The sequence below is a fragment of the Sebastes fasciatus genome, chromosome 17 (assembly GCF_043250625.1).
Source record: "Sebastes fasciatus isolate fSebFas1 chromosome 17, fSebFas1.pri, whole genome shotgun sequence".
Lineage (NCBI taxonomy): Eukaryota > Metazoa > Chordata > Actinopteri > Perciformes > Sebastidae > Sebastes > Sebastes fasciatus.
The window spans coordinates 30,349,695-30,363,857 of NC_133811.1; the positions used below are offsets into that span (position 1 = coordinate 30,349,695).

The following is a 14,163-nucleotide window of genomic DNA, read 5'->3' on the forward strand; positions in this document are numbered from 1 at the left end:
TCAAAATACAACACAAAAACAGAAATGACGTGACAGCAAGGACAGACATGAGCAGGTCGCAGACCCCAAGGGTTGGAAAAACAAACAAAAAAACAGCATGGTATGTAGATCTATACATTACATGAAAGACTCCCTGCTCGCTTTTTAACCAACACTTCCAGAAGTGAACACATCACGCCCGTACTTTACTCGCTCCATTGGCTTCCAGTTCGCTTTAGAATCGATTTTAAGCTCTTGATGTTTGTTTTTAAAGCCATTAACGGCCTCACCCCACCTTATTTGTCCGAGTTTTTAACTCTCCGCGAGCATAACGGGGCTTTGCGGTCATCTAGTCAACTTTTTTTAGAAGTCCCAAGGTCGAGGTATAAGCTGTGGGGTGATCGTGCTTTTGCTGTTGCTGCTCCTAAATTATGGAACAAGTTACCCTCTGATATACGCACTGTCACTGATCTAGTACTTTTTAAATCTAAACTCAAGACTTTTTTATTTCGATTGGCTTTTAATACCTCGTAGCCCGGTGACATTTTTCCTGTGCTTTTTATGATTTTATGATATGTTATGGTTTTATTCCTGTTATTTCTTGATGTTAATGTAAAGCACTTTGGGTGCCTTTTGGTTACTGTAAAGGGCTATACAAATACATTTTGATTGATTGATTGATTGATTATGCAGAAGTCTCAGGGCTTGGATATATTATACAGATCAGGGAATACACAGCTAAGGCAAGGCAATAAAATGCCCAGATAAGAACGTTAAACATTCCTGGGGGCACTGGAAGGACGCCAGTCCACAGTGCAATGCCCCCTAAGTATTAAATCTGCTGTACAGTTTGGGAGTTGGTTTAGAAAAGGTGCCCACAACTCATCGAAAACCCTCTCATTCCCCTTCAAGATCTAGCTCAAGCGCTCCATTGGCAAAACTATAAAGATTTCACCATACTACTGGTTAACAGTAGGAGGTCTGGTCTTAATCCATTGGACTAGAATGCATCTTTTGGCTAATAGGAGAAGCTTGTTCAGAAGTTTTTGTTGGATACTTGTCAAAGAGAGCCCTTCCCCTGAAAGATTCAGCAAAAACAGACCAGAATGCATTTGTATTTCCTTATTAAAAAATAGAGTTAAGTTCCTGTGAGACTTTTCCCCAGAAATTAGATATCAGATGGCAATCCCAAATGCAATGTATGTAAGATCCAACCTCTTTTTTGCACTTGACACAAAGGGGAGAAATCCCAGGAATATATAATATATATATTATTATTATTATATAATAATATATATTATCTTTTTATCAAAACAGATCAAAAGCTATTATGAAACAACAACATACTCCTGATTAATGAAAATATATATCAATTATTATTTGCTTTGGAAAAACAAGTTTTAAAAAAAATAATCAAACAAACTATTTATTTAACTTTATGTTGTCCATCCATCCATCTTCAACCTCTTATCCGGGATCGGGTCGCGGGGGCAACAGCTCCAGCAGGGGACCCCAAACTTCCCTTTCCCGGGCCACATTAACCAGCTCTGACTGGGGGATCCCGAGGCGTTCCCAGGCCAGAGTAGAGATATAATCTCTCCACCTAGTCCTGGGTCTTCCCCGTGGTCTCCTCCCAGCTGGTCGTGCCTGGAACACCTCCCAAGGGAGGCGACCAGGAGGCATCCGTGCTAGATGCCCGAACCACCTCAACTGGCTCCTTTCGACGCAAAGGAGCAAGGACTCTACTCCGAGTCCCTCACGGATGACTGAGCTTCCTACCCTATCTCTAAGGGAGACGCCAGCCACCCTCCTGAGGAAACCCATTTCGGCCGCTTGCACCCGCGACCTCGTTCTTTGGGTCATGACCCAGCCCTCATGACCATAGGTGAGAGTAGGAACGAAGATTGACCGGTAGATCGAGAGCTTTGCCTTCCGGCTCAGCTCTCTTTTCGTCACAACGGTGCGGTAAAGCGAATGCAATACCGCCCCTGCTGCTCCGATTCTCCGACCAATCTCACGTTCCATCGCCCCCTCACTCGCGAACAAGACCCCGAGATACTTAAACTCCTTCACTTGGGGTAAGGACTCATTCCCTACCCGGAGTAGGCAATCCATCGGTTTCCTGCTGAGAACCATGGCCTCAGATTTAGAGGTGCTGATTCTCATCCCGACTGCGTCACACTCGGCTGCGAACCGATCCAGTGAGTGCTGGAGGTCGCAGACCGATGATGCCAACAGGACCACATCATCTGCAAAAAGCAGCGATGAGATCCTCAGCACACCGATCTGCAAACCCTCCTCCACCCGACTACGCCTCGATATCCTGTCCATGAATATCACGAACAGGATTGGTGACAGAGCGCAGCCCTGGCGGAGGCCAACCCCCACCGGAAACGAGTCCGACTTACTGCCGAGGATCCGAACACAGCTCTCGCTTTGGGCGTACAGGGATTGGATGGCCCTGAGAAGTGCCCCCCTCACCCCATACTCCCGCAGCACCCCCCACAGTATCTCCCGGGGGACCCGGTCATATGCCTTCTCCAAGTCCACAAAACACATGTAGACTGGATGGGCATACTCCCAGGCCCCCTCCAGGATCCTTGCGAGAGTGAAAAGCTGGTCCGTTGTTCCACGGCCAGGACGGAATCCGCATTGTTCCTCTTCGATCTGAGGTTCGACTATCAGCCGAACCCTCCTTTCCTACTTTATGTTGTGATATATATAATAGATAGATAGATAGATAGATAGATAGATAGATAGATAGATAGATAGTTGCTCCAGTGATCAACCACAGAACCAAAGAATGACTTCCTGAGAATAAACAGTAAAGGAAACTCTACTGGTTGACAAATATCTGTTATCTCAAGGTATATATCATCATATTGACAGACCTGAGTGTACGTGGATGTGTGTGTGTGTGTCTATCATAGAAATATTTCTATGGTGTCTATATCTGTAAATTAACGTTTGTGTTACCACTAAGCAGAAAACCCCAACAGCAGAAGCATCAAACTGTAACTATGGTGGATTTATTGTTTAGTCTTTATTATGTATGAAGAGTTCTGTGATGCTGCACGGTGGTGCAGTGGTTAGCACTGGCGCCTCACAGCTAGAGGGTTGCAGGTTCAAATCCGGCTTGGGACCCTTCTGTGTGGAGTTTGCATGTTCTCCCCGTGTTAGCGTGGGTTTTCTCCGGGTACTCCGGTTTCCTCCCCCAGTCCAAAGACATGCAGGTTAGGTTAATTGTGGACTCTAAATTGCCCGTAGGTGTGAGTGTGAGCGTGAATGGTTGTCTGTCTCTATGTGTCAGCCCTGCGATGGACTGGCGACCTGTCCAGGGTGTACCCTGCCTTCGCCCAATGTCGGCTGGGATCGGCTCCAGCCCCCCCGCGACCCCTAACGGGATAAGCGGTTGCAGATGGATGGATGGATGGAGTTCTGTGATGCTTTCATTGTTTTACTTCTCTCCAAAAATAATCATCCTCATTTGATTTACCAACATTTAAACTAATATTTTATCAGAGGAAATTACACTTTTTTTTAAAATTGAAACTAAATAATCCAAATAATTTAATGTCTCCATTTATGTTTGATAATATTTGTAATTTTTTTTCGAATTAGTTTTCTTTGTATTCCAACCAATGAGCATCTACAAATAAATTCCTAACCCTGATTCCACCAGTTTATGATATGAATGAAGAATAACCAATGAATTCCCAGTTGACGGAGGAGAATGTGGCACCGCTCCTTGATCCAGTGCAGAATGTATCCATAAACCTAAAGAGGCAAAAAGAAAATATAAATATATAAAATAGAAAACAAAGCAATTTACCATAAATGTTTGGAGAGTTCAGTTCAACAAAAGCACATATCTACAGCCTCATGTAGACCTCAGATATCCATGATTCAGTCATTGAAGTGTTAACATGTTGTTAGTATAAATCGTTTATTTTAATTTGGTTCGACACCATTTTAATAAATTGGTGTCTCTGTTTTTCTAAAGGTTAATATTTGAGTTTTTAATCTACAGACAGTTTATCTGAGCTGCTGATGTGAAGCTTTCTGAAAGCATCACGTCATCACGTCATATTAAACAGTTTCACCTTCGTTGTGGAAAAACTCAAAGATGTTCTTTCCAGCTACAACGTGTCACAGAAGTTTTACAGCGGATAAAGAAACAATCACAGAAGCTCCTTCTGCACATAGTTTAAGGCAGCTTTGTTTAACAACAGGTGTGAATGCTTCATGTCCCATATGAAGCAACTCACTGTGTGCAGGCTGGTGTGTTCATCATTTAGGATCCTGGATTCAGTTCCTCCAAGACCTCAGCGTTGTTTACAGCTGTAAGGTCAGAAACACATTGTTAGCCCTCAGCAAACACTGCAGGAAGAAGTCCTTCAGCACAAAATACACTAACTCTTTTTAATCTACAGAGATTCAGCTCAGAGGAAATAGAATAAAAACAAGTTGTACTTACGAGATGGAGGGCGTTTGGCTGAAATAAAAAGACAAGACTAATTATTGATGTTGTCACAGTTGAAGATGTCAGACTTTGTCTCCTTTAATGTTTCCAGTGATGACCCGCTCTTCTACTCACTCAAACTCATCAATAAATCCCTTCTACCTTTTGTTTGACATCATTTATCTTCCATCACCTCTCCCTTCCATCATCATGCTATAGTCATATTATCATCAAACTGTGGCTCTGAGCCTTACAGCACTGACTGCTGGTTCAAACACATTTAGATGTGCTGGGAAGTGAAATTAGTTTGGATAAAAGCATCAACTTAAAAGTCTAAAATCAAAACAGAGAGGAAAAGACATGAGACGATGTTTCTGTTTGGGTTTCTCACCGTTCTTCTTTTTATAAATGACGACTCCAATCACAGCGATGAGGACGAGAGCAAGAACAACCACTGCAGCGATGATGGGGACGGTCATGTCAGTGGGCTTCTCTTTCTCTGTTGAGCACAAAACAACAACAAATAGTCACAAACTGAGGCCTGTACTACAAAGCAAGTTCAACACACCCAGGGTATGTTCTCGTTATCTGGCTTCACTTATCCTAACAAACGAGATCTCGCTAAACTGTACTACGAAGCTGGTTATCAACTCGGTAAGTCAACCCAGGGTTCTCAGTCTGGTTATGAGCGCGTTCACATGAACAAGGAGGTGTCTGCAGTTTATGACCAATCACAGACATGAACAAGACTACTGCCGGACAGGCAGAGAGACACATTTAACAAAGGAAGAGCAAACTATATTAGACAAATACGAAGAAATTAAACACTTAATCCAGACTAAACGTAACACAGTTGAAGCTGCCAAATGCAGGAAGAACAGCTGGAAAAAGAAAAAACTCTGGATATGTGAACGCGTAAATTAACAGATTTATTAATTTAACGGAAACTCAAAAGTAAATTGTCCATCCATCCATCCATCCATCTTCAACCGCTTATCCGGGATCGGGTCGCGGGGGCAACAGCTCCAGCAGGGGACTCCAAACTTCCCTTTCCCGGGCCACATTAACCAGCTCTGACTGGGGGATCCCGAGGCGTTCCCAGGCCAGAGTAGAGATATAATCCCTCCACCTAGTCCTGGGTCGTGCCTGGAACACCTCCCTAGGGAGGCGCCCAGGGGGCATCCGTGCTAGATGCCCGAACCACCTCAACTGGCTCCTTTCGACGCAAAGGAGCAGCGACTCTACTCCGAGTCCCTCACGGATGACTGAGCTTCTCACCCTATCTCTAAGGGAGACGCCAGCCACCCTCCTGAGGAAACCCATTTCGGCCGCTTGTACCCGCGATCTCGTTCTTTCAGTCATGACCCAACCCTCATGACCATAAGTGAGAGTAGGAACGAAGATTGACCGGTAGATCGAGAGCACCCGTGTGACAGCGCACCCGACCCCAGCGGTTCTTCCCTGGTGAGCCCACAGGATGGAGAGGAGGGGGGTGCCACGTTGCTTCTTCGGGGTATCCCCGGCCGGGCTCCATGGCAAGACCGGCCACCAGGTGCTCGCTGACGGGCCCTCCGTCTGGGCCTGGCTCCAGACGAGGGCCCCGGGCTTCCTCCGGGCCGGGTAACTCCTCCTCTGCCTCGTTTCGTCATTGGGGTTTTGTGAACCATTCTTAGTCCGGCCCCTCACCTGAGACCAATTTGCCATGGGAGACCCTACCAGGAGCACGAGGCTCCAGACAACACAGCCCTCAGGGTAATAGGGACACACAAACCTCTCCACCACGTTAAGGTGATGGTTCCCGGAGAGGAAAGTAAATTACTTGTCTAAATTTAAATAGCGTTTAAGAGAATAATAGATGAATGGAAAACACTTATTTTTACCCTACGAGTTTCAAATGGCGCCTATGACAATTTAAACATCCTTTCACCTGCGTCCCTCTCTGACGGTGTGAAACGGACTCAATAGCAAGTAAAAAAAATAAATATAAAAATATAATTCAAAGAGGTAAACACCCCCAACATAAAGTCAGCTGTCCTTCCTGTATCTGTCAGTTTAAACTGTGTTGTTTTTAGTCTGGATTATGACTTAAATTTCTTCGTATGTGTGTAATATTATCATACAATCACCGCACCGAGCTCTGATTGGTCAGTAGGAGGTGTTTTTATACAAGTTGATCTCTTATCTGGAACATAACCTGCTGCGGAGCAGGTTAGCCGTTCAGCATAAGTTACCATGGAGATCTACCTCGGTAAGAAGTGAACCAGCTTCGTAGTACCGAAAACCCAGTTAACCCTGAAGTTACCTCGATAACCGCAAATCCTGCTTCGTAGTACAGACCTCTGAACACATGAAGCAGGTTAGAAGAGAAGAACATCCATAAGACAATGAAATTGTGTTTTGTCTGTTTGATTATTGATATGTTTCTATATTAATCAAAGCTGAGTAAACAGAGGACAGGCAGCACAACAGAAATGGTGGTAATAACTCCGGGTCCAGAGGAGCATGTGCATTGGTTTAATACTGATCTAAACCTTCAAATTATATATAAAAACTAGATGATAGAAAGTGACAACAACACAACTTCCCATCCACATAAAACTACATGAACTGCAGGACAGTGACAGTGAACTAAATGTGTGTTTTCCATCTCCATCACTCCTGATCTCAGTCTCACCTCTGTTGGTCCTGATCACTGCTTTGGCCAGTCTGGTGACGAGGTCGTCCTTCACACCAGAGAGCTGAAACACACAGTCGTACCTCCTCCAGTCTTCAGCTGATGAAAGTTCCAGGTCAGCACTCATCTGGAAGGTTCCATCGTGGTTGGGGAGGATCTCTCCGAGGTCCACGTCCTCATGAAGGTCCTCTCCATCTTTCCTCCAGAACAGTGTGGCTCTGTCAGGGTAGAAACCTGTAGCGTGGCAGCTGACTGGAGAGGAGGGAGTCTTCTGGAGGAGAGACACTGAGGGAAGCTCTGGAGAGTAAAGACAACAGTATTATTATTTACTGCATATTGATATTAGCATTCCTGTTTGATGTGTTTTTAAATGCCTTCGTAACACATACACTATCTCTCACAGAGGTGAGAGAAAATGAAAGAAAGAAAAGTGTGAGGCACAGTGGACTCTGTGTGTTGGCTCATAAGAAACAGAGGAGGTATATGAACATTATGTCCATTAAACTACATCAGGTCATGTGATTGTACCTGTTCTCTGCACAGAGCTCCTCCCATAGTTCACATACTTCTTCAGATACTCAGGACAACGCTGGGTGAGGTAGTATTTAGTCTGTGCTATCTTAGTTGTGTCATTATCCCACTTGTGTTTGGTGATGACAGCCTGTTGTTTTGAAGCGATGTATTTCTCCGTCTTCAGGTCAAATGATATGAAGTCTTCTCCATCATAACCAAACTGATCATAACCTTTAACCTCGTCAGTCTCATCGTTCCATTCACAGCCGTACATCCTCTGGAAAATATGGACACCTGAGAGAGAGAGAGAGAGACGGCATTAAACCAGAGTGAGATCACAGCCCAGTTATCCACTGTATATGACTCAGATATTTAAAACTAATTATTCTGGTTATTACTGATTATATCATGACTATGAATGAATCACTAAATTGTTTACACTGCAAAATGTCATCAAATAGAGAAAGATGCCCGTCAACTTCTGAGAGTCCGAACAACACTGAGCAGTATTTAATATCAAATGATATAAAACAAAGACAAACGTAACAGAAAGACTGTATCAGTGGAGTAAAGCAGCATAATGCAATAATGGTCTGTGTGTGTGGTAACATCTGTTCACTAAAATACAGGATGAAAATATAAACAACATTTTATCAGTAGAAAGTGAAACATGAACAAACCTCCAGTTTGGTTGAAGCGCTGCTTTGCATCTTCAATGTTGGCTTTGAACCACTGCTGGGACGCCCGACGATGGCCAGTCTCCCTCTCCCAGTACTGAGGATCATCTTTTGTGACCATGGTCATCCAGTCCTGTTTAGGTTCTACTCTCCTGGTGTTACTGTCATAGTGATCTATCTGAACTTCATCAACAAACCCAACACCCACAAACTCTGGGAAGTTTGGGACTCCAGTAGACGCAGTGTAGAAATACTTCATAGAGTGAGTCACTGGAAGAGAAAGTTAACGTCATGATTTCAGTTTTTATATCATACTTTTATAAATCACTGAACAACGTTATTTCTCTGAACACAGAATCAAAAAGAACTACAAGACATCCTAATAATCTCTGTGTAGTCAATACATATATAAATATATTTTGTTCCAGACTGATATCAATATTCAACATATGGGCCGACAGTATTTTGAATAGAGACACAGAACATAAACAGACAAACAGATACAGATTCCTTAGTTGTTGTTGTTTTGTGACCAGTAGAACTCAGTGGGACATTTCACAGTTTCAAAATGAACTGGTGCTCTATGGAGGACAAACTATGTGATGGAGACACTGTTTATGAATGAGCTCAAACTCAGTTTGGCATTTCTGCACTTCAGTTTCTTGTTACTTATCAGCCGATATATACACCGATACCATATATCTGCAATAAGCTGATATCAGCAAATAATATGGAGGTGTGATTTATCAGTGTAGCTCTACTAAACAGCATGATATAGTACAGTCAATGGAACTATCAGTGTGATGTAATCTGACCCAACCAACACAACTCAGTATGGAGGTACTACGTTAAAGCATTATTAGATAGAATAATATACTATATGAAATATTATATCACTGAAGAAAATAAATAGATGATGATATGAATGTTCAGTAGGTTGTTATTGATTATGTGTGTTTTTCTGTGTTGTCTAATTATTCTCTAAATATCATTTATTTACTAAGAGAGGGTAATATATAATATTATTTCATTCTTGCTCCTTTTCAATCATGAAATCTGTATTATTTGGTTCCAGATGACAGTTTCTATTTGGTGTTGGGAGTGTATAATAATAATGTATGAAGTGTTTAGTTCACACACATTAGTGAAGCTGGAAAACCACCATCAACTGACTCGTTGGTTCTGAATCAGTCCCAAACCTCCACAGCAGCCTGTAGAGGTGCTGAGATGAAATATAGTGACGTGTTTCCACACTGTGACAATATGCTCATTATGACAAGAACTCATCACAAATATTATTGACATCATCTCTAAAATAAACAGTCATGACACACTATTTCTATATCAAACATGAACAAGTTGAATATTGAGATAGTAAAGTGCACTAAATGTACTTTCTTTGTGTTAACTTGATGTTGTTATATTGTCTTTATTAATGTGAGTGTGTGCTGGACTGCTGCCATTTGACCATTCAGACCGATCACACCGTACTGGTCTTAATGCTCCTGATATGATCAAATAATGGCCCAAATAAAACACAGGAAAGTGAGAGAAAAAACACACCTGTGTCCTTTTCAGAAACCCACTATAGGCTGTCCTTCTAGACCCAATCCAGCAGTGAAACATGGAGGCTACGGATCAATCAATGAGCTGCACACAGGATTTACTAACGTCCACTTTAAGACAACTTGTTCCTTTAAAGAACATTTGTGTCATGTGCTAGGAAGTCCTGGAACTAAACATGAAAGACTATGAGAAGCACCTTAAACTCCTATATACAGTAAGCCTTTCTAAAGACATGAAGCTTTGCCTCTTTTACAATCAACCAACTTCAATAAGCAGTCTGAACTGACCTGCTGCCGCGCCATGTAGGCTTATTGTCAGGAGAGTCACAATCAACGGCTCCATTGGGACCTGTCGCATCTTGAAGCTTTGATAGGAGGACGACTTTTTCTGATTCTGGAGACACTCTGATACCTCTGATACCGTCCTTCCAGCTCGAGCAGCAGGGCTGAAATGAGGAGACGAGAAGGGGCGCTGACATCAACCTCCATCTGAGCCAATGGGGATTTAAGCTGAGCATCAACGTCACTTAGAACCGGGTAAAAGTGACCCACTGAGGTTGTTCAAAGTGAAAGTAGAATGATGTTCTTTCAGCCTGTGGAGGAGGATGGGGAGACACGCGGGGCTTTATTCTGCGCGCTCACCTGTGTTCTCATATGAAAGGAGGATTTGACCTTCTGCTGCTCAGCTCTTCTATCGCCTTTTGGAGCTTCATGGAATGAAATGTGCACAAATGGATGAGGCTGTTTCTGCAGCAAGCTCACTTTTCACTGTCCCACATTAAAGAATAATAATAATAATAATCACCCTCTATGCATTTTAATGTCAACCATCAGCGTATGTCATAAATATAAACAGGTACACAACATTAAATATAGTGGTTCATATTTTAATCTGTAACATGTTTATTTTTTTATGGTTTTCATCACTTGTTCTGAGCAACATTACAATAACCTTCATTTTATACTTTTTTTTTTTTATATTTTCAAGACATTTAAATTAATTTTCATCAAGCTTTGTGCATCATTGTAAATAATGTTATAACTTTTGTTTTACAACATTTTCAAACTTCTTTTTTCAAACTTTTTTTTCAGACATTTTTCAGACTTTTTTTTCTACCTTTTTCAGACATTGTTTAGAAATTTGTTTTCCAACATTTTTCAGACTTTTTTTAGACATATTTCAGACTTTTCTTTTTCTTTTTTCTTTTCTTTTTCAGACATTGTTTAGACTTTTGTTTTCCAACACTTTTCAAACTTTTTTTTTCAGACATTTTTTCCAGACTTTTTTTTTTTTTTTTTTACCTTTTTCAGACATCGTTTAGACTTTTGTTTTCCAATATTTTTCAAACTTTTTTTTTTCAGACATTTTTCAGACTTTTTTTTTTTTTTACTTTTTTCAGACATTGTTTAGACTTTTGTTTTTCTACATTTTTCGAACTTTCTTTTTTTTTCAGATATTTTTTCCAGACTTTTTTTTTTTTTTTTTAGAAATTGTTTAGACTTTTGTTTTATGGACAATTTATCAGACTTTTGTTTTCCAATATTTTTCAAACTTTTTTTTTCAGACATTTTTTCCAGCCTTTTTTAATTATTTTTTTTAGAAATTTTTCAGACTTTTGTTTTCCAACACTTTTCAAACTTTTTTTTTCAGACATTTTTTCCAGACTTTTTTTTTTTTTTTTACCTTTTTCAGACATCGTTTAGACTTTTGTTTTCCAATATTTTTCAAACTTTTTTTTTTATTTACTTTTTTCAGACATTGTTTAGACTTGTTTTTCTACATTTTTCGAACTTTCTTTTTTTTCAGACATTTTTCAAACTTTTTTTTCAGACCTTTTTTCCAGACTTTTTTTTTTTTTTACCTTTTTCAGACATTGTTTAGACTTTTGTTTTCCAACATTTTTCAGACTTTTTTTTTTCAGACATTTTTCAGACTTTTTTTTTTTTTTTTACCTTTTTTACCTTTTTTTTTTTTTTTTTACCTTTTTTACCTTTTTCAGACATTGACTTTTGTTTTCAAACTTTTTTTTCAGACATTTTTTCCAGACTTTTTTTTTTTTTTTTTTAGAAATTGTTTAGACTTTTGTTTTCCAACATTTTCAGACTTTTTTTTTTTTTTACCTTTTTCAGACATTGTTTAGACTTTTGTATTCCAACATTTTTCAAAACTTTTTTCCAACATTTTTAAATTTTTTTTTTTTTTTCAGACATTTTTCAAACTTTTTTTTCAGACCTTTTTTCCAGACTTTTTTTTTTTTTTTTACCTTTTTCAGACATTGTTTAGACTTTTGTTTTCCAACATTTTTCAAAACTTTTTTCCAACATTTTTCAATTTTTTTTTTTTTTTTTCAGATATTTTTCAGACTTTTTTTATTTTTTACCTTTTTCAGACATTGTTTAGACTTTTGTTTTCCAGACATTTTTTCCAGACTTTTTTTTTTTTTTTTTTAGAAATTGTTTAGACTTTTGTTTTATGGACAATTTATCAGACTTTTGTTTTCCAATATTTTTCAAACTTTTTTTTTCAGACCTTTTTTCCAACATTTTTAAAAAAAAAAAAAATTTTCAGACATTTTTCAGACTTTTTTTATTTTTTACCTTTTTCAGACATTGTTTAGACTTTTGTTTTCCAACATTTTTCGAACTTTTTTTTCAGACATTTTTTCCAGACTTTTTTTTTACCTTTTTCAGACATTGTTTAGACTTTTGTTTTCCAACATTTTTCAGACTTTTTTTTTTTTTTACTTTTTTCAGACATTGTTTAGATTTTTGTTTTTCTACATTTTTCGAACTTTCTTTTTTTTTTCAGACATTTTTCAAACTTTTTTTTCAGACCTTTTTTCCAGACTTTTTTTTTTTTTTTACCTTTTTCAGACATTGTTTAGACTTTTGTTTTCAAACTTTTTTCCAACTTTTGTTTTCCAATATTTTTCAAACTTTTTTTTCAGACATTTTTTCCAGCCTTTTTTAATTTTTTTTTTTAGAAATTGTTTAGACTTTTGTTTTATAGACAATTTATCAGACTTTTGTTTTCCAACATTTTTCAAACTTTTTTTTTCAGACATTTTTTTTACGGACAATTTTCAGTCTTTTGTTTTCCAACACTTTTCAAACTTTTTTTTTCAGACATTTATTCCAGACTTTTTTTTTTGTTTACCTTTTTCAGACATTGTTTAGACTTTTGTTTTCCAACATTTTTCAAACTTTTTTTTCAGACATTTTTTCCAGACTTTTTTTTTTTTTTTTTTTTTTTTAGAAATTGTTTTCCAACATTTTTCGAACTTTTTTTTCAGACCTTTTACAGACTTTTTTTTTTACGGCCATTTTTTCATACTTTTTTTCCAACATTTTTCAAACTTTTATTTAGCCATTTTTAGACATATTCAAAACATATTGTCATATCTTCTTCTATTCTTGATCTATTTTACATTTCCTTTGGGTGACTCAAGATAATTTTATAAGTGAAGAATATGACTTTTTATAATTTTACAAGTAAAAAATATGACTTTATATCACTTTATAAGAAAAAATATTACTTTAAATCATTTTTTAAGTAATAAATATGACTTTATAAAATTTTTATATGTAAAAAATATGACTTTAGATCATTTTATAGGTAAGAAAAAATGAGTAGATAATTTTATAAGTAGAAAATATGACTTCATTTCACTTTATAAGTAAAGAAATATGACTTTACATAATTTTATAGGTAGAAAATGTGACTTAAGATAATTTTATAAGTAAAGAATATGACTTTGGATAATTCTTTAAGTAAAAAATATGACTATATAATTTTATAAGTAAAAATATGACTTTGGATAATTTTATAAGTACAAAATATGACTTTAGATCATTGTATAGGTAAACTACAAGACTTCTGATCATCATTCAAAATAAAACTTATAAAAGATATAATTAAAATCATAACCACACTGCCCTCCTGTGGACAAAGTGCGTAACTACATCTCTTTCTCCTTTATTTTGTAGGATGTAACCGGAAGTAATAGCCTATATGTAATTCCTCTAACTTGATATTAATGTCGTTGTAATTACCGACCACTAGAGGGCGTTAATATACATTTTCTAAATGATATTATTTAGATTTACCTGAGGCTGTAGCTAGTTTACCGACTACTTTACATTTAAATATTACTGATATTACATAAAGAAAATAATCAGAGCTAATATTAGAAGATAGCAGGCTCAGCTAAACCCGACGATCATCTTCTCTCAGTCCATCGACTCTATCGATTAGCGTTTGTGTTTTCAGTCTGTTGAGTCTTAAATATAAAC

The 14,163-nt window shown here is 38.2% G+C and overlaps 1 protein-coding gene across 2 annotated transcripts; it reads right to left on the reverse strand.

Annotated features, from left to right (window-relative positions):
• Positions 1-3,529: 3,529 nt before the first annotated feature.
• LOC141754399 (major histocompatibility complex class I-related gene protein-like) lies at positions 3,530-10,345 on the reverse strand. 2 transcript variants are annotated; one of them, XM_074613437.1, is made up of 8 exons: positions 10,159-10,345; positions 8,309-8,575; positions 7,644-7,922; positions 7,116-7,412; positions 4,833-4,934; positions 4,457-4,474; positions 4,248-4,320; positions 3,530-3,756 (listed from the first exon to the last, which is right to left on the reverse strand). In XM_074613437.1, exons 1-7 carry the CDS (start codon positions 10,226-10,228, stop codon positions 4,274-4,276), a joined length of 1,080 nt encoding a protein of 359 aa, XP_074469538.1. In that variant the 5' UTR covers positions 10,229-10,345; the 3' UTR covers positions 3,530-3,756; positions 4,248-4,273. The 2 variants fall into 2 exon arrangements, with proteins under 2 accessions (XP_074469538.1, XP_074469537.1); XM_074613436.1 differs by having other exon boundaries at positions 4,833-4,940; positions 10,159-10,275.
• Between the last annotated feature and the right edge of the window lie 3,818 nt (positions 10,346-14,163).